General features: G+C 37.7%; 3 protein-coding genes across 8 annotated transcripts in view; 1 reads left to right on the top strand and 2 right to left on the bottom strand.

Annotated features, from left to right (window-relative positions):
* Positions 1 to 191: 191 nt before the first annotated feature.
* zfhx2 (zinc finger homeobox 2) lies at positions 192 to 13,379 on the bottom strand. The gene is made up of 5 exons (XM_057322714.1): positions 13,249 to 13,379; positions 10,474 to 10,632; positions 10,029 to 10,089; positions 4,724 to 8,664; positions 192 to 2,689 (listed from the first exon to the last, which is right to left on the bottom strand). Exons 1-5 carry the CDS (start codon positions 13,252 to 13,254, stop codon positions 2,318 to 2,320), a joined length of 4,539 nt encoding a protein of 1,512 aa, XP_057178697.1. The 5' UTR covers positions 13,255 to 13,379; the 3' UTR covers positions 192 to 2,317.
* Positions 13,380 to 13,944: 565 nt separating this feature from the next.
* On the top strand, positions 13,945 to 15,569 carry thtpa (thiamine triphosphatase). Of its 6 annotated transcripts, none has more exons than XM_057322837.1 (4): positions 13,945 to 14,039; positions 14,426 to 14,500; positions 14,635 to 15,174; positions 15,307 to 15,569. In XM_057322837.1, exons 2-4 carry the CDS (start codon positions 14,431 to 14,433, stop codon positions 15,405 to 15,407), a joined length of 711 nt encoding a protein of 236 aa, XP_057178820.1. In that variant the 5' UTR covers positions 13,945 to 14,039; positions 14,426 to 14,430; the 3' UTR covers positions 15,408 to 15,569. The 6 variants fall into 6 exon arrangements, with proteins under 6 accessions (XP_057178820.1, XP_057178818.1, XP_057178819.1 ...); XM_057322835.1 differs by having other exon boundaries at positions 13,957 to 14,318; XM_057322836.1 differs by having other exon boundaries at positions 13,957 to 14,184.
* Positions 15,570 to 19,418: 3,849 nt separating this feature from the next.
* jph1a (junctophilin 1a) overlaps positions 19,419 to 25,209 on the bottom strand; it is a 31,476-nt gene continuing 25,685 nt past the window's right edge. Inside the window, exons 4-6 of the mRNA XM_057323191.1 lie at positions 22,567 to 23,228; positions 22,393 to 22,489; positions 19,419 to 21,783 (exon numbers count right to left, since the gene is read on the bottom strand). Of these exons, the coding sequence (XP_057179174.1) occupies positions 22,409 to 22,489; positions 22,567 to 23,228 (743 nt within the window). The 3' untranslated portion in view covers positions 19,419 to 21,783; positions 22,393 to 22,408. The remainder of the gene's footprint in view (positions 21,784 to 22,392; positions 22,490 to 22,566; positions 23,229 to 25,209) is intronic.

Consider the following 25,209-nt stretch of genomic DNA (forward strand, 5'->3'; position numbering starts at 1 on the left):
ATTACACAATACAAATATTTTTTGACAAGATGCTGGACAAATGGTAAAATATAATGCTGCTCATGCTTTAGTCTTCTATCAGTTAGAGATGAGCTGAAAATACAAGTCAACAGTAGGTCCTATATGATCTATGCATGTAAATTATTAACCAAAATTCATGAGGTTATCTATAAAAGGAATGGAAGCATTAATTCATGAATTTAAGTTTATTTGTTTTCTGCATAAGAAAAAATGAGAACCAACACAAAATGAAGGTACAAATGAGGGAAAAACAAGCTTAATCAGTATTCTAATTTTTCATAACAAGACTGCCACCATTATCGTTCAATATTCATATCAATAACATCTCTAAATTTGAGATGCCATTAAAATCGTTATCAATAGTAATCAAAACAGTGATGAGAATACTGAAAAAATAGTAAGTACAGTTATATAACAAGTGATAATCAAGTGTCAATGGAAAAAGTGAAAAGATAATATAAAAAGCATTTCTCCATGTTCTACCTATATACTCTGAACAGTGCAACACTGTGTGATCCCACATCCTGCACTGCACTACAACCCAGTCCATGTTCATTTAATGAGCTACAACTTGACAATAAAATGTAACAAAAGTAACTTGTATTTGCTGAGATATACTGAAAAAAAAACTTCCAAGTTGACTTGTCTAAAATGTAATTACATGTAGCTCATGCTTAAACCATGGACTAGTTCAAAGTGTCAAGGCAAGGGAGTTCCATTATAGTTTGCATTATGAACGCTTCCAATCCAATGCTTTTTGGTTTATTTAATGAGACAAAGCAAGAGAAAGAATAACTTTGGAATATCATTTTCTTTATATAGTTCATTAAAAAAAATCTTTTTTTAGTTTAGCATTTTGTTAAAGTATTAATAGTATCAATAACAGTAAAATACAAAATAAAAACCAAAAAAGAAAATCGTCTTTAGTATTTCGTGTCCTTCAAATCACACCTCCTGTTGACCTGATGAATAGTTCACAGGTCCACTAAGGAGCCTTTCCTTCTCTCCTGGCAGGTTTTGAAGAAAATACTTTCATCCAGCTCAGTATGAGCATGCAGTTTGCAACACAAAATGCTTAAAGAACATGAAAAAATGACAACTCTCTCCCATACCGCTAAATGATTTTGCTTTTACCATAAATAAATGAACTTTGTGTTTTTCTATTGACAATATGGGGTTATTCTCTAACAAATTTAAATGATCAGAGGGTATAAAGTATATAATTTTGCTGTTCCACAAATTCATATAAAATTGGGAAAGTACAGACTTTGGCTTCGTGCACAGCGGCTAGGTCTGATTCATTTTTGTCCATGTGCTATGCTAATCCTTTAAAAATAACATGAAATGCTGATTAATACTTCATTTTAATTAGATGAAGAATTAGAAGTTCGCCATACAACAAAATCGTTTTTATGTGGAACAAGAAAACTTTAAAAACATGTTTGAGATTTTAAAAGGGTCAAAGTGCTGTATCTGACCATCTGACATCTTTACCTCTCAACTAGAGTTCTGCTGATGAATATAGGATTGTCATGATGGTTTGGTTTAAAAAAAAATAGCATCATACTGTTAACTTCCTAGTTTTGTGTGTCTGAATTTTGATACTCTCCCAAAATCTTCATATTCCACAATTCAGCCATATTCGTCATCCTTATTATTTCATTACCATTAACTGTTAGTACAGTCTAGACATTTCGTCCAACTTAACCTGAACGTTTAATGAAAAATTCTGTTTACAGAATAAATTGCTTTGAATTAACAGGATGACTTAAAATAAATCAGCTTAGAAACACCTCCTCTACATAAGCTTTAAAACAGGTTTAAGACCACCCTAGCTCAAGCAAAAACAGTACCAGATAATTAACAACCTAGAGCACTTTGGTTGAGTTTTTGGGTGCGTCATTACAACAGAGTCTCCCAATCAAATAAAGTGTTTTGTGTAAATGCCAGTACATTATTACCCAACATTATAGGAGCTTAAACTGAGATGATGTTGTGAAAGATGGACCATAGTCACATAAGCATTAGCATGTCCATGATTATCATTTCAGTAGATTATTTATAGTAAAATTATGCTGTGGCATAGGTCATTAAAAGGAGCCCTGTATGCAAAGACTCTACATAACAATGTCTTGCTGATATCAAAGGAGAGAGTGAAGATGGCCAGAGCAATCTGGGCCCACTTCAATCTTAGAGCCTTGAAAAACATAGCTTAAAAGTCCAACACCCATCTTCTGTCTACTGAAAGCCAACAAGTCTAGTGGGTCCGCAAACTGCACCAGCTTTAATTCATTCTTTAGCTGGAGTTTCTAGCTGGTGATGGAGAAGAAGACTGGATTGCAAGACCAGTAGACCCAGTACCAGATCCATTGCTGACCAACGATGCAAGCTGACCAAAGTTAGTGGTTTTCAAGGTGGCAAGATGCCGCGGTGAGAAGACGTGGTCACGTGCTGCAGCCCTGGATTCAAATTCAACCCCACAGGCCTCGCACTTGCCTCTCAAAGTCTCACGGCCTGTTGACTGGTTGACAGTATATGATGAAGGTTCCATAACTGTCAGTTGTACAGGTTTGGGAAGGATGGGACGGTTGGCTCGAAGGGCATTGTATTGTAGGTAGCTACTCGAGCTAACGTCTATCTTCTTAGAGGGGTCACTGGGATTAGGGGACTGTAAAGGAGGTAAAGCAAAAATATAATGTAAATTTTGTTTTTCTTACAGAAGAACTAAGAAAATGTTATCGACGTCAGTAAAACAAAGTGTACAAAGCCTAAATGTAAAAAGATATTTAGAAGAATGTTGGTAACCGTACATTGACTTCTATTATACAGACACAAAACCAATGTGAATGGGTACTGCCATTGTTTGGTTACCAACATTCTTCATAATATCTTCTCTTATGTTCTGCAGAAGAAAGTCATACAGGTTTGAAATGACAAGAGGGTGAGTAAATGATGACAGAATCTTCATTTTTTAATTTCCATATCCCTTTCATCCAATTAAAACTTATTAATGAAATTAAAACTTGAAAATAAAATCACTCAGAACTAATACTAAGAACCATTCATTCCATCTTATCTTGTCTATTATACAGGTGCTGGTCATATAATTAGAATATCATCAAAAAGTTGATTTATTTCACTAATTCCATTCAAAAAGTGAAACTTGTATATTATATTCATTCATTACACACAGACTGATATATTTCAATTGTTTATTTCTTTTAATTTGATGATTATAACTGACAACTAATGAAAATCCCAAATTCAGTATCTCAGAAAATTAGAATATTACTTAAGACCAATACAAAAAGGATTTTTAGAAATCTTGGCCAACTGAAAAGTATGAAGATGAAAAGTATGAGCATGTACAGCACTCAATACATAGTTGGGGCTCCTTTTGCCTGAATTACTGCAGCAATGCGGCGTGGCATGGAGTGGATCAGTCTGTGGCACTGCTCCTGGTGTTATGAGAGGCCAGGTTGCTCTGATAGTGGCCTTCAGCTCTTCTGCATTGTTGGGTCTGGCATATCGCATCTTCCTCTTCACAATACCCCATAGATTTTCTATGGGGTTAAGGTCAGGCGAGTTTGCTGGCCAATTAAGAACAGGGAAACCATGGTCCTTAAACCAGGTACTGGTAGCTTTGGCACTGTGTGCAGGTGCCAAGTCCTGTTGGAAAATGAAATCTGCATCTCCATAAAGTTGGTCAGCAGCAGGAAGCATGAAGTGCTCTAAAACTTCCTGGTATACGGCTGCGTTGACCTTGGACCTCAGAAAACACAGTGGACCAACACCAGCAGATGACATGGCACCCCAAACCATCACTGACTGTGGAAACTTTACACTGGACCTCAAGCAACGTGGATTCTGTGCCTCTCCTCTCTTCCTCCAGACTCTGGGACCCTGATTTCCAAAGGAAATGCAAAATTTACTTTCATCAGAGAACATAACTTTGGACCACTCAGCAGCAGTCCAGTCCTTTTTGTCTTTAGCCCAGGCGAGACGCTTCTGATGCTTCCTGCTGCTGACCAACTTTATGGAGATGCAGATTTCATTTTCCAACAGGACTTGGCACCTGCACACAGTGCCAAAGCTACCAGTACCTGGTTTAAGGACCATGGTATCCCTGTTCTTAATTGGCCAGCAAACTCGCCTGACCTTAACCCCATAGAAAATCTATGGGGTATTGTGAAGAGGAAGATGCGATATGCCAGACCCAACAATGCAGAAGAGCTGAAGGCCACTATCAGAGCAACCTGGCCTCTCATAACACCTGAGCAGTGCCACAGACTGATCCACTCCATGCCACGCCGCATTGCTGCAGTAATTCAGGCAAAAGGAGCCCCAACTAAGTATTGAGTGCTGTACATGCTCATACTTTTCATCTTCATACTTTTCAGTTGGCCAAGATTTCTAAAAATCCTTTCTTTGTATTGGTCTTAAGTAATATTCTAATTTTCTGAGATACTGAATTTGGGATTTTCATTAGTTGTCAGTTATAATCATCAAATTAAAAGAAATAAACATTTGAAATATATCAGTCTGTGTGTAATGAATGAATATAATATACAAGTTTCACTTTTTGAATGGAATTAGTGAAATCAACTTTTTGATTATATTCTAATTATATGACCAGCACCTGTACATAATACATGTGACTACTTACTATGATAGAAGTTTTGCAAAGAGACAATGTTCTCACCATCTTTTCTTGTTGAAGCCTCCAGCGTTTCTCCTTGGCACGTGTGTTTTGGAACCATATTTGCACAACCTTTAGTGGAAGCCCAAGCTCTGTCCCTATCGCCTCACACTCCAGTGCATTAGGATGAGCGCACGTCTCATAACATGACTGGAGAATGGACAGCTGAAGACCATTCAGGTGAGTTCTGGGTCGCCTTGGGGTGAAGTTCTGCTGTATGTAGCTTGTTTCTTTTTGGCTTGGAGCAGAAGGCGGTTTAACCGCCACGGGGGATGGCATGGTGGTGATGGTGGGTGTTGGCCGCGGGGCACTTAGGCCTAATTGTTCTCTTGAAAGAGTGTTTATCTTGAACGGACCTTTTTGGGACCAGTATTTGAGCCCATTGTGTTTCTGAGATGCCAGGGCAGAAGATTTGTTAATTGGCGTAGTGGACGATTTTGGCACTGTGCGATTGGTAGATTTAACTTCTACTTGGTAATCAGGATCGTCTTCATCTGTATGATCAGACTCCACCTTCCTTTTCTGAGCAGATCGAGATGCGGGAGTCCCACTGACCAAGAGAGGAACTGCAACTGGTGTGGCCAACACCTTGGGAGCTATTTTAACCATCGTAACCGGGGTTGCTTCCGCTTTGATCTTGTGTGCCATTAAAGGACTGGCAGACACAACAGTGAAGGAGGGCATCTCATTTAATCTACTTGGACCTTGAGTTGGGGTTTTCACCGGTTCCTTGACTTCCTCTTTCACTTTTTCTGTTTTTGGAGGTACATTTCCAGTTTGGGATTTTCCAGAGGCCCAACCAGTAGAGGGGCTTGGGTTTGGTTTAGGTGGGGATGAGACTATGGGTTTAGTGAGTGGCCAGGTGAACTTTATTAGTGGTTTCCCAACAGCCGCCAAAGTGCCATCACTGATAAACCGAACTTCTCCCTTTCGCTCCCTGGCCCTCATATTTTGGAACCAGATCTGAACCACTTTCTTCGGAAGGTTAACCCACTCAGATATTTGTTCAAATTCATGTTTTCCCGGATTTGGATCTTTGAAATAACATCCGTAGAGAATATCCAGCTGGTCGGCATGGATGATGGTCCTGGACCGTCTCATGTCCCTGAAGCGTCGTACTTTTTGCCTCTTTTGATCTTGCTCCTTTTCTTGCTCCTTCTCTTTTTCTCTTTCCATGAGTGTGCTAACTTTCTCTGCCGCCCTCATGTACACAGTGCTAGTCTTAGCCAAATTATTGCGATTAGTACTGTTATTGGAAGATGGGATTGCGATGGCAGAATCGGGCTTCACCTGAACAACAATAAGACCTCCATCTCCAGTAATACCAATATTTGCTGGTCTCAGACCCAGACCATCAAGCAAATGACTTTTCTGTACAGAGGGGTTGTTGGTTGTAGATAAAGGTGATATAGTAGAGCTGTGGTTTTTCCCAATGCTTAGGTCCAAAGCTGCCTCACAATCATTACCATTGGATAGGTAGGAGCTGGTGGCAGATGCATTAAGGGGTTCAGAAAGTGCTGCTGAATTTCTGGTAACTACTCGAGTTTTTGAAAAGGCTGTCACTTTACCCCGATCTCCCTCTGAAACACCAACCCCGATAACTGAGGAAGGAAGCGAAAGTACATACGGGCTGTATAACTGGGTAGAAAGTGGGGCCAATGAAAGGGACAGGGGCAGTGGTTGCAAGATCCCAGTTGGAACCCCCTGATGATCAACTGCAACTGAAAGAGGAGTTGGAGGGTCTGCTTGTTCCTCCAACTGAAGATCAAGATCAATGTCTTGTTTCTCCTGCTTGACCTCTACCTCTTTGTCAATCTCACTCTCTCTCTTTCTTCTCTTTGCACTTGTTTCATCATCATACTCATCCTCGGCATCCGAGAGAAAGACTGTGGTTGAACGAAGAACCTTTCCACCACCACTGGATTTTTCACCCGTCATCTCTACCTGTAAAGGTTGTTTGACCGGGCTACCCGATTCTTCCTTTACTGAACTACTTTGACTCTCTTCATCAGTCACGATGACAGAGGTGTAAAACTCTTCATTTTCAGAATCAGATGTCAACAGCAACTCTCTTGGGCTTGTCTTACCAATCCTGTCCCTGTGTCTTTCTGCACTATTGGATAAGTCAATCGCATGACTGCCTGAAGCTGATGGGCTATGTCCGTCTTCACTCTCGTCGATCATTAAATTACCTTCTTCATCCTCCAGACTTCTGTCTCTCTCATCATCAAAGCTGTCTAATCTCTCTCTATCTTTGACATGCCAGGCATCTAAGAACCATCTGCGTACCTCCTCCCCAGTTAGACCCACCTCCCTGCCGAGGGCTTCGCAATCCTCCCGCTGTGGACTTGATGTGTCAGCATCATCTCGTGACTCTAGGAAGGCCCACAGAACCTGAGACTGGAACTCAGTGAGCAAAGGACGTCCTGAAGACAAGAGAGGGTATGCTTTAGCCATCCTATGGCCTGAAGATCGTAAGGCAAGGTTAGTGTTACGAAAGGTGCAGTTAACAGGACCCGAGCTGTTAACAGTATGCTTATGGCTGAGATCATGGCTTGGATCAGAAAGCACTGGAGATCCAGATGCTTCGATTACTTTTGAGCTTGAATCTTCCTTTTCACTTCCCTTTTCACCTTTTGTCTTAACTTCCTTATCACTTTTTATTTGCTCTTTTTCATCACACATTGTGCCATCATCAACTATTTCTTGTTTGTTGTCACCATTATTACAAAACTCTGTTTTTACACCATCACTTTTCCAGTCCTCTTCAGATTTCAGTGACATCGCCAGATCACAAGGCTCAACTTTCATCTTGCTTGTTACTGTCAAGTCTGCACCGTTATTGGGCTCCTCTGAATTCTGTGGAGTGGTGGTTGTTGGGATGCCAAAAGCAGCCCACTGACTTTGTAAGCCGCTGAGTCTTTGGGCCAAAAGAGCCTGTTGTGCGGCACTCAGACCCAGCACTGGCACAGCCTGCTGCAAAAGCTGGTTTGGAGAGTCTGAATTCTGACCCTGGATTTGGGTTTGCAGCCCATTCAACACTAGGGGCATAAGCATCTGATGCTGGGGTATAAGCTGCGGGGTTGCAGCCCCCGGTGTTGCAGATGCCCCAGTTGTAAAAAGAGAAGGAAGAATGGAGTGTGGGACAGAATTTGGGCTGGAAGTCAAGAGAGTGAGAATAGCAGACATCGCTTGTGCAGAGGCCACAGGAGAAGAAAGTAATGAAGGTGCTAACTGAGGCTGCACCTGCTCTCCGTCTTTGGTCGTTACTGCTGATGTAGTCAGGTTTGCTTGGGTGATACAATTGCTGGTGGAGGCGTTAACTAACTGTGCGGTGCTTCCAACGGTAGTCACAGCCAAGTTTGTAACCATGGTTCCATTTCCTGTATTCACAGTGGAACTTGGAGTAGCGTTCCCGGCACTCCTGCTGCGACTCTGGTGCAACACAGATTTTAAATGACTTTCCAGGGTGATGGCATGATTGTAAGAGACACGACAGACGGCACACTGGTATGGTTTGTTGGAGACATAAGGTCGAGCGAGGAAAGGGGTTGAGTCATTTTCTTTCACTGTCCCTGTTCTCATTCTCTGAATATGGGTGGTTGAATTATAATGAACACTCAAAGCCGTTCTTGTGGGAAATGACTCCAAACATGCATTACACTTGAATGGACGGTTATCACGTTTGGAGGTGACGCTGTTTGTATTACTGCCACTGCTTACAGAAGCCTCTGGTGTTTTTGCAGATTGATCCACATTTTCCTGATCCAATTCCAAGCCCCCTGCATCATTCTCCTGATTTTTCAAACCCTCCATCTCTTCATCCAGCTCCTTGTCCTGAGAAGAATCATCATTGTCACCTGCATCTGTAGATTCACTCTTATTTAGGGCAGCCACCGAGGGGGACTTTGTGTTCTCCAAATTCATCTGCGGTGATGTGACATCTGATATATTGATGGAAATAAAAATCACTTTAGTAAGCTTTTAAGTTAAAATGTAAGATGTAAGTAAATCAAAATAAACATTTAGCTGCTAATAATATGATTTTTCAAAAATATCAATGAAAAATACAACAAGAATTAATGGCTATAAACAGAATAAAAAAACTGATGTGCATCATAATGTTTCCCTACATTAATACTTAAAAGTTTATGACTGTACATGTTTTTATGGCTTTGAAACAAAAGCATCATAATTTGTGTTAAAGGGATAGTTCACCCAAAAATTTAAATTCTGTCACCATTTACTTACCCTCTTGGTATTTCGAACCTGTATGACTTTCTTCCTTCCGCAGAACAGAAAAGATATTTTGAAGAATGTTGATAACCGAACAGCAGTGGCACCCATTGACTTCTATTGTATGGACACAAAACCAATGCAAGCGAATGGCTGCCATCGCTGTTCGGTCAACAACTTTTTTCAAAATATCTTCTTTGTGTTCTGCGGAATAAAAAGTCATACAGGTTTGAAATGACAAAAGGGTAAGTAAAAGATGACAGAATTATCATTTTTAGGTGAACTATCACCTTAATACATAAAAATGGAACTATGCATGCTATTGCAAAGCTTAAAATGCAGGAGACATCGTGTCAGTTTTATCCAATATATAACAAAGGGGTTGAAAATCTCTTAATGTACAACTTTATCAATTAAAGGGATAGTTCACCCAAAAATGAAAAGTCTGTCATCATTTACGCACCCTAAGATTGCTCCAAACCTGTATAAATGCATTTGTTCTGCTGAATACAAAGGAGGTTATTTGGAAGAAATCAGTAACCAAACAGATCTGATGCCCCATTGACTCCCATAGTGTTTATTTTCCCTACTATGGCAGTGAATGGGGGATGAGATCTGTTTGGTTACTGACATTCTTCCAAATATCTTCCTATGTGTTCAGCAGAACAAAGAAATTTATACAGACTTGGAACAATCTGAGGGCGAGTAAATGATGACACAATTTTCATTTTTGAGTGAACCATCCCTTTAATACAAATGCACATAAAATACAAGGGATCCTTTTCAACCATCACATCAGTCAGTAGGAAAACTTAATATTTACGGTGGACAACAGTCTTTCTCTCAGTAAACCACAGGTGCTTCGTTGCCATGGAAACTACTGAAGCAAGGTGGTCACCAACAGTCAATTGTGTGTCCGCTGGGGCATAACCTAAATCTAGTATCACATTGGACAATGTCACATATATAACATTGGAACTTTGGATCTTAGTGGTGGGATACAATGTTGAACTGCTTTGACAAAAATGCAAACACTTAAAGGAATAACTTTTTTATGGATGATAAAACTTACCTGCATCATTAAGGGCTATGGGTTCTTCATCTTCAGCCATGGAAGGGTGTTTGAGAGCAGCCTTGAGAGTGTAAAGGGGTAACCAATTATTTTACTTATATAAACAAAACGTTATTGTGAAACTCAGTTTCACGATAACTTATCCAAGAATCAACAAATTTGACTACTTTGTAAATATCTTAAAGAGGCAGTGCCCCTTAACTTGCATAACAATTGTGTCATGTTATTGTTTCATATTTTTGATGCTGTTATTCTATTTTACTTTACTATCGTTTCATGCAGTGTGTTTTATTGGAACTAACCAGAACTGTGCTGCAACAAACAGACAGTAAACATGAATTTTAAATATTGACAACCTCAAAATATCACAGTATAATTATATAAAATATAATTTACCAAATATAAATTTTGAAAAAGTGGAATCCACCTTTGTAAATATACTCACAATATCCAGTAACTTATCAAGGCAAGCAGGGAGGACACTGTGTTTGTCCGTAAGGTGAAATGAGAGATTTGCGCGGTCTGGTTGACTTTCTTGGCATAGAGGACATAGCCACATTGACCCCCTGTTGATGTCACCTCCCAGCGTTTCTCCTGGCTCCTCCTAAAAACCAAAGTGGTATTATTATGCACAGTAATACTTTATCATCATCTATAAATCATATGTATAATACAATATATAAAGTATTTTTTATAGTCAAAGTATATCATTTTTATTTATATTCATACTATATCATTTATCTATTTTTTGTATTTTATATTTTGCAGTCCAAAGTACAATGTACAGTCGATATCCAGTAGCGATGTAAAAATACACTCACGGTTATATTAAATACACAATAGTGGGTTTATATCACAATATTTTTTACAAAATTTACAGTTAAACTGAAATTCAAATAAAAGATTTTCAAACACAAACGACAATTCACAATAACATTTTTGCGGGCAACCTTATGGAACTAATAACACTAAGTTAACTGAAAATAAAACAACAAAAAAATAAAATTAGGAAAGGAGTTAAAAGGCTTAACCCTAAGAGAGAACTTCCTAAAGCAGTTAAGTACAACTTGATGCATGTCACGTGTTGTGGCAGCTCAACCAATAGAACTAAATGACAAAAATCGCCATGGCTCTACAATACATATCAACATATCTTTGCACTCAAATATCAGATCATATATTTGATCATCCAATAACAACAAAAAAATATGATCCTATTAATCCACTTCACTGCTTTAAATAAACATTGCAAGACAGTATCTGGATATATCTTTTAACTTCACATCCTATTCATCTATTTAAATATGTTCTTAATAAAGTTTGACACCGAGACTAGTTATTTATATAGGCCACACAATCTGTGCTGCGCACTTAAAATTGTACTCCATGCAAGGCATCAAATCTGATTGAGTGTTGCAGTTCTGTTCTTTCTGCTTTAAGGAGGAACCATCTAGACACAACAAATCTAGACCACTGTTACCGTGGCCTGTTTATAATTTTCTGCTTTTAACTGCATCTAACAGTACTGAAGGTGTCCCATGTTAATCAAAGATGATAACACCCAAAGGAACACCACTAGTATGCATTAATTTATCAATTCTGCAATATATGGGCTATTTACCGTCAGAGGAGGCCTGTGTGTTGACCTTGACTAGTCTACAAAATATGCTGATGTGTGTAAAACAATAATGTGCTCTTTGTCAACGTGTTGTTGCCCCTTGTGAATAATATGACATAGGCTGTAAATAACAGATAATGGGTGCAAACCCCCTGGGAGATGCTTGTGCCAGTAATGTCTCTTTAAAAAATAACCCACATAAATAAATCACAGATTCGTCGACAGCAGGTTAAATTAAGCATCTTAATTTCAAACCAGACGACTTCGTTTTGCTTATGCATGCAAAAGAATGATAGTCATACTGTTTTAGCAGTCCACTGTCAAGTAAGGTAACGTTACACACACCAAATGCCAACAGTGCTTCAATGCCACGCCAATTAGCTTCCCTGCTAGACAGAAAACATGCACTGAATTCCCACCACAAGTAATATCAACTTGTCCTGAAAGTCAAAGACAGACAAACCCACACACCGCGGGACGCTGTCGTTCAAATGCAAGCTAATTCGTCTTCATATAGCCGCCATAACTCTTGATTATTTCGTTAATTAATCCACATCATAATTAGCAAGACCCGTGTGCAGTTGTATCAATTGGAAATGGAGAGAGCTTTAGCCTGCCTCGCTAACGCGCACACTCATACACACTCCAGTCTAATCATGACAAATACTCCATTAAAGTGTATAGCACCGCAGTCTGGTGCCCTAATTACCCCGTTCCAACTTTGATCTGGGCAAAGAGGGCGATTTTCGCGATCCCTTACTTAAATGCTGACGTTAAAACAAAAGGACACTTTTTCCCCCGATAAACATTCGTGGCACTTCACATGGCTAGCCCAGCTAACAACACTCAACAAATTGGTCAACTAATTATGTATCGCGTATCAAGCCGTAAATCGCACATAAACTTCTCAAAAACACGCATTTACAACTTCAAAGGATATAATACATGCGAAAACAATCGTACCGTTCGAGACGCCGCAGCCCAAGTCCTTTTTAATACACTAATTGAATTGTGTAAATAGGCTTTTAGCTCTCCGATGCAAAACCTCGGGCTTGATTAGTTTCTCGCCCCCCTGATTGTGGCCTGTTGGTCGGGCACGGAGACATTCGCCGCCCGCTGCACAGCGGAAATTGAGGCCTACATCGACTAAGCTATTTAATTAATGAATTTGGGTTGCTTCATACAGATGTGTAAAAAAACAAGCCACCCACGGTCCCCTCTCGGCGCTCGACTTACCTGATACCTCGCGTTTCTCAATATAACTTCGTCATTCACTATAAAATGTAGTTATTAAGTGTGTTTTAATAACTGCGGAACGCAGTAATTAACATGGATGAAGCGCATTGCTGCCTAAAAAGAGCGACGTGCAACACAACGAGCTGCGAGAGGGGGTGGTGGGGCCATAATGAGACCGAGGCAGAAAAGTTTGGAATTTAACACTCGAAATGCAACTAAATATACACATTAAAACGCCATGCATCAAATTATCTATCGTGTTTGAAACGTGATTAGGTCCGCATCGCCCCCTCGATCGCAACTTCTTGATCAAATCAGCGTCATCGTCGTTTAATTAACACTAAAGCAATTAGCTAATGCTTTTACCTGCATGGTTGGGACTCCAGCACACGCTTCCTCTCGCTCTTTAAAACTGAAAAGTTTTCTCTCTCACCCGCTCCCTCCCTCGCTCGCTCGCTCGCCCGCTCGCCCTCCCTCCTCTCTCTCGTTCACTCTTGCATCGCTCTCCACTAGTAAACACGCGACAGCTCCCCCAAAAGCTGACTGCTCACTCTCTCCAAGAATGTTCTTCCTCCCAGTAACGGTTTATTAAATGATTCAACACACCTAAAAGCATGTTGGAACAATGTTGTTTGCAATTAATTAAATATGTTCAACTCTAAACTTTTCGCCTATAAGAGCCCACACATTTAAACAATCAGAAAAAGACATGATATTGTTTATATAATTATATAAATGACGAAAATGTCTTTATTCGTTGTGCTCGTATATTACATTTTGTTGCTTATTGCATTATTGCAAATAAAACAGGTCAAAGATATTAGATTAAAGTTAAAAGTCTGCTCTCATGTAAATTTTGTATTGTGTCAGTATCCACGTATGCAAATATACATAATAGCATACCGACTTAGATATGGTAATTACAAAACTGCATAGTGGTTATATAAATCGTGAGGCAGCCTACATGTTTAGCCGAACTAATAAATAAATAAATGCTTAAATTACTTTGTTGCGTATGCAGTGCGCCTGATGACGCGCAGAACTCAGGGTGTCCGTAAATATGCCTGAATGAAACGGACCCGCAGGACCCTCATGTGTGCACCTTCTGTTCTTCTTTTATTTATCATTAAGTTTAGTTTTTTTTATTGTCTTTTTGGGTATGTCTCTATTTCTATCCTGACTGGATTTTAACCGCAGCCGTGATGTTAAAGTAATTTCCACTGAATTTAACAACGTATTATGAACCTGTTTGTCAAGGTTCAGACGATATTTGATACAGGCGTGTAATAAAACCTTTATGAGGTACCTGTCTAAACAGCACATTTGTTTATCAAGGATGCGTTTGAAAGCGCAAAAAATGCTGTCTAGCTATGTGGTTCGATTGATTTAGTCACAGCCAGGCGTATTCCGCTGTTATATTGATGTAGAACTTTGCAGTAGGTTGTTTATCCATTAACCAAGTTGTCCAATAGAGTGTGAAGTAACTTAGTTGGTTAAAAGGAGGGCGTTCAACTCACTTGTTCTGGTTTTGTTATTAAATAAGGCAAAATGACTGTAGAGGTGGAGAGGAAATTTGTATGCGATGCAGAAGTTATGGGGAGACTAAAGGATATTGGAGGTGTGTTCAAAACTTTTAGCTCCTTACACGTGAATACATGGGAAATAGTCTACAATTGTGTCAACTGCATTTGTTTTATTTTTGTTTGTTTGTTGACATTATAACATTATTCATCTTTCTATGTCTCTACCCAGCTAAATGCATTGGTCAACGACAGTTTCAAGATAAGTATTTTGACTCTCCTGATTTCATCTTGACGCTACAAGATTTCTGGCTGAGATGTCGAGAGGGATTGTGGGAGATGAAATGCCCTGCGGTTTTAGGGAGTAAACCAGTGAATGAAACGGAGACCTTGTGCACACGATACATAGAGATAACCAGTTTCCCTCTGGTTCAGTCAGAGGTCAGTAGGATAATAAAAGAGCACACTGCAGAAGGGAGTGAATCAAATTCCTCACAAAGGGAACAAATTGACAAAGTTAGAGAAAACGAGGACACAGACAGCTGCCCGGCAGGTGACAAAAAGTGGCTAACTGACCTGAATCTGGTCTGTTTTGCTGAGTTCAAGACAGAGCGTTGTTCCTACATAATGGAGAGAGAAGAAGGTACGGTGCGGGTGGATCTGGATAAGGCTGATTTTGACTATTGTGTAGGGGAGATTGAGGTACTGGTGCCTGAAGGAGGTGAAATTAATGCAGCTGTGCAAAGAATTACAAAGATTGCTGCAGAACTAGGTGAGCTGGTGTGTGTGTGGAGACTGTCATGTGTATATATTATGTTTCTAAAAAATAAAAGATTGATTGGACGACAAATGATTAAAGAAATAATCATTTTATCACATGTGCTGCTTTTGTCTTTCTCTGCAGGTTTAAGCTGTGAGAAGAAAGTACAGGGGAAAATGGATGTCTACCTACAAAGATATCGACCTGACCACTATACAAAACTTCTTAGTGCTCATATTTTATGAGAAAATCATAAAAAGTATATAATTTAAATTCTTAAGGAATTTAAATATAAGGAAAATGACAGACAACATATATCATGTATAATTGTAATTCTTTTTAGACTATGTACAGATACATGTACAGAAACCGAGGATTAAAATGTTATCCATTAAAACCTGTTAAAAATGGCCATAAAAAGTCTTAGTCATTTATTTTTGACAGAACCTTTTATGCAGACTTGTAGTGCTTGTAGTAGTTATCATTTATCATTGTATTTGTTGAATTATATGATACTACATATTGCACATTTCATTGACACGTTTATTTATATTATTTTCTTATTTAAAACTTCTGTGACCTAAATGAATTTGTTTATTGTTGTAAAATAAAATGTGTGGTCAGTAGAGGACGCTGTTATCACACTTATAATCTGTTCCTCAGATGCCGGTAGTGGGCACAGTGTTTCGTTGAAAATTATGGACAGTTCATTGAAATACTACAAAGCCGTTGGGTAATGCATATTAAACAAAATCAGAAAATTTCCAACTAATTCTTATTCATCAAAAATGGCTTAAGACATGCAATGATAAAAGTGAGCAATCAGAAAAATATATCACACTTACAAATAAATAGTTGAGACACAGAAACCTCTCAATAAAACAATACATTCATTTTAGTTTAGTAAATATATTAATTTTGCACACAAATTATATTTGTCTACAAATTAAATTACACTTGAAAAATCATTTAAGCACAAGCCTTTAATCAAAATGTTACGATAATACGAAACAATTTCAGATAAGTGTGTAAAACCATCTGACCTGTAAAGTACTATAATTAGTAATTTTCCTATAAAAATTTAACAGCATTGAAGAAGAGAACACAATCCGTAGTCCACACTAAAGGGAAGGTCAATAATGTGACCAGCTCATCAGCAAAGCTCCAATAAATAAGAGCTAGTGTGGTAGAGGGATGCAAGAGGTATATATTTCATTCAGAGACTTTAGCCTGAGAGCACAGGCAAGACTTTTATGAGGGAAATATTAGGAGAGGTGAAATATGAGGCTTGAGAGCTCAGAACTGATTTTAAAGTGCAAGTATCTCTAGATTGCCCAATGCAAGGACTTTACAAACATATATTTACAAATATAATTTTTAGGAAAATATTTTTCTAGATAATTGCTCACACCAGCTTCCTGCTGATCTGTTTTTATGTGTATTGCAATAAAGCCATTGTGCAGAGTTTGAAATAGAGACAGGCTACAACTAAAGTGCCGTTTATTGGAACAGGGTGAGAGAGAGGGGGGTGAACCTTTCACATCTAAACAACTGGATGCCTTGCAATTTTTTCTAAAAAAAACTGTTAGCTGTAAGATGTTAGCTAACACATGCATCTAAATTACATTTTTATATTTTCAGTCTCAAAAACCCTCCTCAGCCATTGTCCCCCCTCTCTCTCTCTCCCTCTTTCGGTCTTCAAACAATCAGTGACCTTCCTGTCATCTTTATAACACTTACACAGGTGATCAAATGAAGCCACTTGGCGTTGTTGCTTTGAAAGTTCTCACATTTGACTCACAGCAGCTGTGTTGCACTATTTTGGTTTGGCTTTGGCAGTGTCTGTGACTACAGCCCCTCTTCAAACACATACACACACAAATCAAACACCAGTGACTAATGAACCCTGCTAAACATTCCTCTGCACTGTGTATTTGGATTAAACCATAATATAATAAATATAGCAGTGTAATAAAGAGGCTTTAGAGAGAATTAGAAATGAACAAAACTTTCTATTTTCCAGGTCAAAGATTTCCATTTAATCTGTCATGGTTCTGTTCACAGATCCCAAACAGAACACAGGGGTTAAAAAGTGCTCATGGCATTGAGAAGTCACCCATTGTGCAATAGTTTTGTTACTGTCACAGAAATAGCTCATGCATTTGATGATGTTACCAAGCATAATAAATCAACACTCTAAAAAAATCCGTAAAAATAGGACACAATATACTGTATTAATATGAAGGAATTTTCCGTATTAATTTTTACAGTTGTTTTATTTTGCACTGCATTAAATTACATTTTAGCATTAACGGAAATGTCCGTAAAATAAAGGAAAATGTACTGGTAATTTTCTGCCAGTACTTTATCATTTTTTTTATGCAATTTTTTTTACAGTGAAGTTAGTATAATGTGTGTTTAAGTTCAGTTGTTTGCTAATACATAAACTGATCAAAATATTACAAGAAGAAAAACATCCAGCAGCAAGTCAAAAGCAGAATTGAGGTCAGTTGCTTACCATTACATGGTGTATGTTTAAGGATATCATGATGAGAATTGTAGACTTTCATTTTGTTATATCCGTCAAAAGGAGAGCAACTTGTCATATTTCATTAATCATAACAATCCTCTATAGCCTAAAGCCAAATCTGAGATCCTGTAACAGTTCTGTCATTTTTCATTTAATCTACGCATTCTTATTGGAAACAGTGACCCAGGTCTTAAATTTAGTTATTATTATGCATCAATATTAAACCAAAGGTTAGGCCATTAGTTATTTTCCTAAAAAATATGTCTCATCCACTTTTTAACAAGCGAATATGTATTCATTACAGTACATCACCTTTCATACATTCATAAAAGTCTTTAAAACAATATTTTGTCTTAAGAATTTACAGAACTGTAAAGGGCCTATTTAGCCTTTTATTGTAATATTTACTAAAATGTGCTTTTTATATTAACAAAACAAAATACATTTGTGTTGACTTTTGTATGACAAATAGTTTAGGTTCTGTGCTGTCTTACTACTTGATGTCTAATGTAAAATTTGGGCCTGAAGTGAAACCATTGGCAGCCACTGTAACAGAACAAGCCTTGCCATTACAAAGTATGATAATATCGCAGTCTGGAATGCATAAACCAGAATTCCTTTGGTCTTTTATGATTTTGTAAACTATGGAGAAGATAAACTTATAACATGTAACAGTAGATACAATGTAGATAATTATTTTACATTCTGACAGTTGTTTGTATCAAGAAAGCAGAAACTAAGTTTGTTTAAACTTCCAGTACATTTGCCAAGTACAATGGACTAAGACCAGTTCTAGTGCTTACAAGTAGGGAACAAGAGCAAACTGCTACATATAATCCACTGTATTATATAAAACATGACAACATATGCGTGCATAGACGTGTGTTATTAAAACCATGAAATAAGATTTTCAAAGTGTTCTAATGGTGCTGATGTTACAAAGTTAAAAAGGGAAAGATGCCCATACTGATGTCTTATCAACTCTGTTTTAAGAAAACACACAGCCGGTCGTATCCATTCGCTGCTTACTAACCTTAATTTAATCTCAGCAAGACGGTACATTCGGTTTTTAGAAAGTGGTTGAGCTTTGGCCTCTGAAGACGTTTAAGATTACACATGTGAAACTGAGTCTTTAGCACGGCTTGATGGTCACGCCATGCCTGCCTACTTTTAGCCATGCAAAACTGAAACGCTGAAAGTATTTTAAATGGCCGGGTTATTCATAGCAACATGCACTGTACTATAGTAAAATATTCTACCTAATAAATGTGTATAATAAATGCATATAAGTAAATGAATGCATGGTGATACAGGGTGCTGTTTTAGAGGGAAGCAATAAACAGTGTGTCGGTAAGTTTTCACAAATAATTTTGATAGTGTCTGCACTTTCCAAAAGTCAAATTACACATTCTGTTAATCATTGTTCAATGTAATGTACTATTGCAGTGATTGGTTACATGCATTGAGGAATACACAGCAAAACATAAACATAACCAGAAAAGTTCATTATGATGAAATTGAAACTTCTTTGATAGAGACACAGTTACATGCAGAGCAGTTTATGTGCTAATACAGCAAAAAAAAGGTGAAACATCATGGACGCTTTGATATGCTGATTCAGAATCCATTTTAGATAACCAGATCTTTAGCACTGTACTTGGTTAAGAGAAATATTTTTGTAGCATAATGTTTAAAAAATAAACACACAAAACCATGTAAAGAACAGACAAGTCAACATTTTATTGTACAGATAAATACCATAATATTTCAAATGACAGAAATATGTGGGGCTCTGTGGGCTCAAATGTCCAAACTTTTTTTGCATGGAAGGGTTAAAAAAAGAATTCCTGCATCCTGTTGATCCTCCACATTTCAAATGACACGTGTCTTACTTTTGATGTGTGAGAAACAATGCTTGATATAAAGGATTCAAACTGCTGTTGACAAAATACACTTGTGCATTTCCATAGAAAAATATAATAGAATTCAATAGTGTAAAGGCTGTGTTCTGCAAAAATGCTTACAAATACAATAAACCTTTAATATATAAATGCTTTCTTGATTCTGCAACATTTGTTTTAGAAAAATAATTCCTTGTCCTGCACTGTTAGCTTTCAGAAAATATAAAAAAGGGCCCATTGCGCTGCAAAGTATTTTTTGACGAATGCCCAAAAAATCTAAACTAAAATTTAAATAAAATATTTTCTTAAATTCCCCTGCACAAATTTAATTTTATAATAACAGGCATTAATGCATTTCACCCCAGACCCCATGCAAACCACAACTAAAAGCAATTGAGGGTGAGAAACTGAGTTTTCCAAAGCCCTTGTAAACTCACCAAACACTGGAAACAATATCTATAATTCTATATATAATAAATAAATCTTCTTTAATTAAAGAGGGAAAATTCACATAAATATAAACAAATATAAGTAATTTCATTAGGACAAAAACACTTACAATATAGTGGCACATTTAAAACCAATTCCCAATGATCAGTCAGAATTTGCATATAACAGATTTAAGACGAAGACATCATCTCTAATGAGGCTTTTTCTTTTTTCTGATTTCTTTTGAGGTAAACAGAAGCACTGTTAAAGACTTTTAAAGGCAACATCCTACTTCCTCAAGCACCACCCCGACTGGGGCACTACCTGAATTCATTCAGTCTTTTGATATCCAAAGTATTCACGGTCACAAACATGCAAGCAAGCCCTTAGCCTTGATTTTTTTTCTTCGGTTACACATCAAAATTCTCACCTGCTGTCACATGTCATATATGACATTTGAAGCACAATAACTCTTCCACAACATGGCATGCACAATGGCATATTACATAAACACGACAAGTAGTCAATTCCCAGAATTCAATAAATAACACACTTCATAAGACTTTTTCAGTTTTGCCATGATCAGGGTGGGAAAGCGCTCTGCATTGTGGGAAATCGCATATCCAACACAATTTCATGGCAATTTGTAACTATTTACGAAGTCGCTAATTCCTATGAATCTCATTGGTACATTTAGTTTGATTTGCTTTCGCCCCAGTCATGTTAGGTTTGGGGCTTCATTTTTACATTTTTTTTTAAATAATCAATTGTTTTTCAAATAGTAGGAATTCAAACAAAATTGCCATCTTGGGAAATAGTTACATTGTCCTGTGAGATCAGGTTGGAATATGACAATCATTCTGACATTTCATTTCTTTTTTTCATCTATTGAATGCCAGAATAAATTGGACAAAACTACAAAGCCCCTGATTGGTGAAATATTACAATTTTGTAATTGTACAAAATAAATCATATTGCACATTATAAATAAATATAATCTTTTTCCTCATCTAAATTTTTTAACACTACCGTGATACCAAAAACTCAAAGAAAAGTGGGACTCGTGAAAAGTATATTTTGATTTTGCTTGGTATATAACGCAAACAGGATTTTGATTGCTGTTCACAAACATAAAAGGAAAGAAAAAAGTATACAAAACAAACATGACCATTACAGTACGGTGAGCATCGACTTCCATCAAGAACGTAGCGGATGCTAGAATCGGCTAGATCGGGCAAGGGTTGTGAGTCAGATGGGAGATGCTGGTGTATGCGTTTGGTTTCCTCTAGCCAAGAGCAGCAAGATCAGGAACTTGTGCCCTCCCACTGCAACAAAGTCCCCTGGACGCATTCCGCTGGCACTGCGAGTGCATTTCCCACTTACACGTCAGACGGTAAATGAGTAAGGCAGCTGTTCTTGCCCATCATGCAAAAGTGCATCATCAAACATTTCCAGTAAAGTCTCTGCCAAGAACCAGAGACCTGTGGAGTGGCTTCAGATATTAAGGCTTTCCATCAGCAGATATGATTCACGTTACAAAGTTTTTCCTTTTTTCTTTTTTTAACAGTGTTTTCCTTCAATATATTTTACCCTTTTTTAAGCTTTTTCAGAGCCACATGACACTTGACAAGGTCATTTTCAAGGATGATGCCGTGTGTTTCGAACTCCTACAGCTCCCTCTGCCCTTCTGGAGATTCCTTGGTGCCACATGGATTTCATAAAGGTCATTGACACAACTGTGTGGGTTGCCAGCCAGCATCACTAAAGTAATGTAATACAGGGTTAAATTTTGCCATATAAACAGGGGTGGAAATGGCACAGAATCAGACACTCTAGTTGGGGACTAAAAAAGTGCTTCACTATGTCATAGAACTGTGGTTCTCAAACTTTTTGAGACTCCCGACCCCACCACTCACAACTTCTACCCAATAAAATATTCTAGATCTAGAGTTTGATTTTACAAGTAATATTTATTTTTGTTTTAAAAATAACTAATTATTAAGAAATATCTCAACTTATCTAGTTGTTTGAGATTAATTGTTTAATAACTAATTGTGATTATGGTGATTAATTGCCTGTTTAATGGCTTTGATAATTACGCTTAACTGTCATCCAAATTGTCATATCAATTTTATGTGCTTCCTTCATTAAATAATTGCCACAAATTGTAAATTATTTAAATGTAAATTGCCACTTGCAGTATAACATTAATACACTTAACATCTTTAAATATTAAATTCATATTCTTTTATTTAATTGAGAAAACATGAACATTTTGTAAACAGCCTGGATATACAGTTACAAAACATATTTTTAACTCTCTGTTCCATGTTTAATCTGCCTGGATGCAAAGATAAAAATAAAACGTACCTGAGATAATACTCTTTCATGTCAGGAAATGGACAAAAATGATTGCCAATCCAATATTCAAAAGCATCACCATGGCAACCAAGACCGAGTTAGGACCCTGTGCAGGAAAAAAAGTGTGAGGAAATAGTAAGTGTACTGTATGTGTATGTTTATATATTAAGCACAAGAACTTACGGTTTCCTCCTCTAATCCTTCATTGGCAATATCCATGCTGGCTTTCTTCGCTTCTGCTAAGCTCTTTGGTTTAATAGATTCTTGTTTCCTGATCTTGAGAGTGGGTATCCTGACCAGTTTAGGTGGCGGTGGCATCCTGGCCAGGCTAGATTGTGTCATCTCCGGCTCCTCATCCTCTGGTTCCTCCGGCGGAGGGATCTGTACCACCGGTTTTACATAGTAACTATGATAAGCAGTGTGTAGCTGCCCATTACCTGTGTTGGCAATTTTGGGCTCAGGTGCTTTGGGGGGCTTTGGTGGGGGGACGTCCTGCAGTTTGATGGCTGGTACAGGAGGAGCGACGGTTACTTTGGTGATCTCTGCCACAATTGAAGCTCTCTCTTCTTTGCTTATCTTGCGAGCTACACTGCTACTGTCTTTGCTTATCTTTCGGGTTACGCCACTGTTGTCTTTGCTTATCTTCCGTGTGATGCTGGAGTTGGCTGCTTGGCTCTTTTGAGGAGGCGATGGGGTTTGGCTTCGGGCGGGAGAGTGAGTGGGAGTCGTGCCGCGCCGATAGAAAGGGCTGCCGGAAGGTTTGTTCTCCTCTTTTTCTACCTTTGGTGGTTCCTCCTTAATCTCCTCCTCCGGCTCACTGAACTTTTGCTTGATGTAGTCGAGACCTGTATAGAAAGATGTTGAGTAAAGTTAGGGAAATTCAAAGGCACAGGTCTAGAAACTGATCTATAATGTCACAAAGTCACGAGGAGAAGGCCTCAATTCAACTCTAATTGGTAAAAATATTTGTCAGGTGATGTGCTATCAATAAAATAACATAACTACATATTTTACATACATATCGGATTATTCTATGAGGCATTCAAAAATCTCAGACAAATTTCTCAGATAAAGAGAAATAAGGAAGTAAAACATATTCTTGACAGGTGATGGTCAAACTTTCAGATCAGTAAACTTGTGAATCTGCGAATGACCCAAACATGACTTAGCATAATACAGCTTACTTAGAAACAATTTAACCGCTGGTTTCATCATTCATTTGACATTTGCGGTATGCATGCTGACCAACTTCAAAACGACAGAGGACATTCTTAATGTTGAGGGGCTTAAAGTATCTTCTGGAAATTAGGTCTCGCCATAACGTGATAAGAGCTTCATGAAGCTTCTAAAATTTTTCGTACTGTCTGAACAAAACTTCTGTTACAAAATCCCAGCATTGTCTGTATGGCTTAGTGATCTGACGGGAGCATGGTAAGGTCACTCAAAGATTAATTTACAGCCCAGCAGACAAGTCTGTCATTTAAGCATTTATAAAAAAAACACTGGTTTAGCAAACTGAAGTTCTTAAATTTCATCATTTTTAGCATAACAAATATGTATCTATAAACATCTATGAATTTACTTTGATGATAAAACGTGTCATGTTACAAACCCTGGTGTGGAGTATTATTATCTAACCAACACCAAGAACTGTTAATCATGGAGCTGTGTTGCACATAATGCTCTAAGATTGCTTTTATCTTGCTCTTTAATCCTCAAGAATTACTCTGAAAGTGAAAGACTGCTACAAGAGTAAGACATCAACAGAAACAAAACAATACATAAAATGATGTTAAATAACTACATCTTCTTAATATGTATCACTAATTACTATAAAATTAACAACACATATTTTCTGAAAATGAATTAAAACATCTTTAAAACAAGACAATTTGGGGGGGGGGAAGTGCAATATAATATACATGACTATGTCTTCAGAAGTGTATAAAAACTTTACATAATGAAGCGTTATGTTTTTATTACCTTAGAATGAGCTATTTCTATCTACATAGTACATACACCGCGAGTCCACCTGTTTCTATAGTAGCCCTAAACGTTTCATAGTCCTGTGTCAGCCTCCGTAGTGCTTCAACAGGGAGGTGTGGAGTGAGCCGTTGGCTGCAGTTCGCAACCTCACCACTAGATGCCACTAAAATTCATACACTGGACCTTTAAGAAAGCAACATTGTGTGAAATGCAAAAGACTTTCTGTTTACTTTTTTCTTTAAGTATATGTCACCATTTGTCAGCGGGGTAGGAAAACAACCCAAGATTCCAATGTAAATTTGCTTTAAGTGAATTTATCTTTTTTATAGCTACTTGAACTATTTTTTACTGGAAAGCAAAACAATCTTTTCATTGAAAAACATTAGTAACTCAAGCAAAACTACAACAACAGTAGAAAAAGACGGCAATAGACCAAACTCAAGCAATGGTTATGGAATTATATAACCAGAATGTCTATCTGGACTGTCTGCTAAAATCCTTTGGAACGTTGCACCCTCGCCAAACTTAAATTAGAGCAAGCGTCAATAATGAGAGGTATTCATTTGATAGTCAAGGCAACAGAAAGCTGTCGTCTCTTGAGGTTGTGTAATGCACTAATGAGTGATAGACTGCAAAAATCACTTTGTGGTATAAATACATGAAATATATAAGTATCTCAAAAATGTGATCAGTTTACTTGCACAAAATTGTGAGAGCCAATATGACTTGTTTAACAAATAAACAAATGTATTTTCCCCCATTGGCAAATAATTTTTCTTATTAAAATTTATATTTTTATTCTGAAATGTCTTAAAAGGTTGTTTTGACAATATTTTTCTT

Source organism: Triplophysa rosa, linkage group LG23 (genome assembly GCF_024868665.1).
Source record: "Triplophysa rosa linkage group LG23, Trosa_1v2, whole genome shotgun sequence".
NCBI classification, from domain to species: Eukaryota; Metazoa; Chordata; class Actinopteri; order Cypriniformes; family Nemacheilidae; genus Triplophysa; species Triplophysa rosa.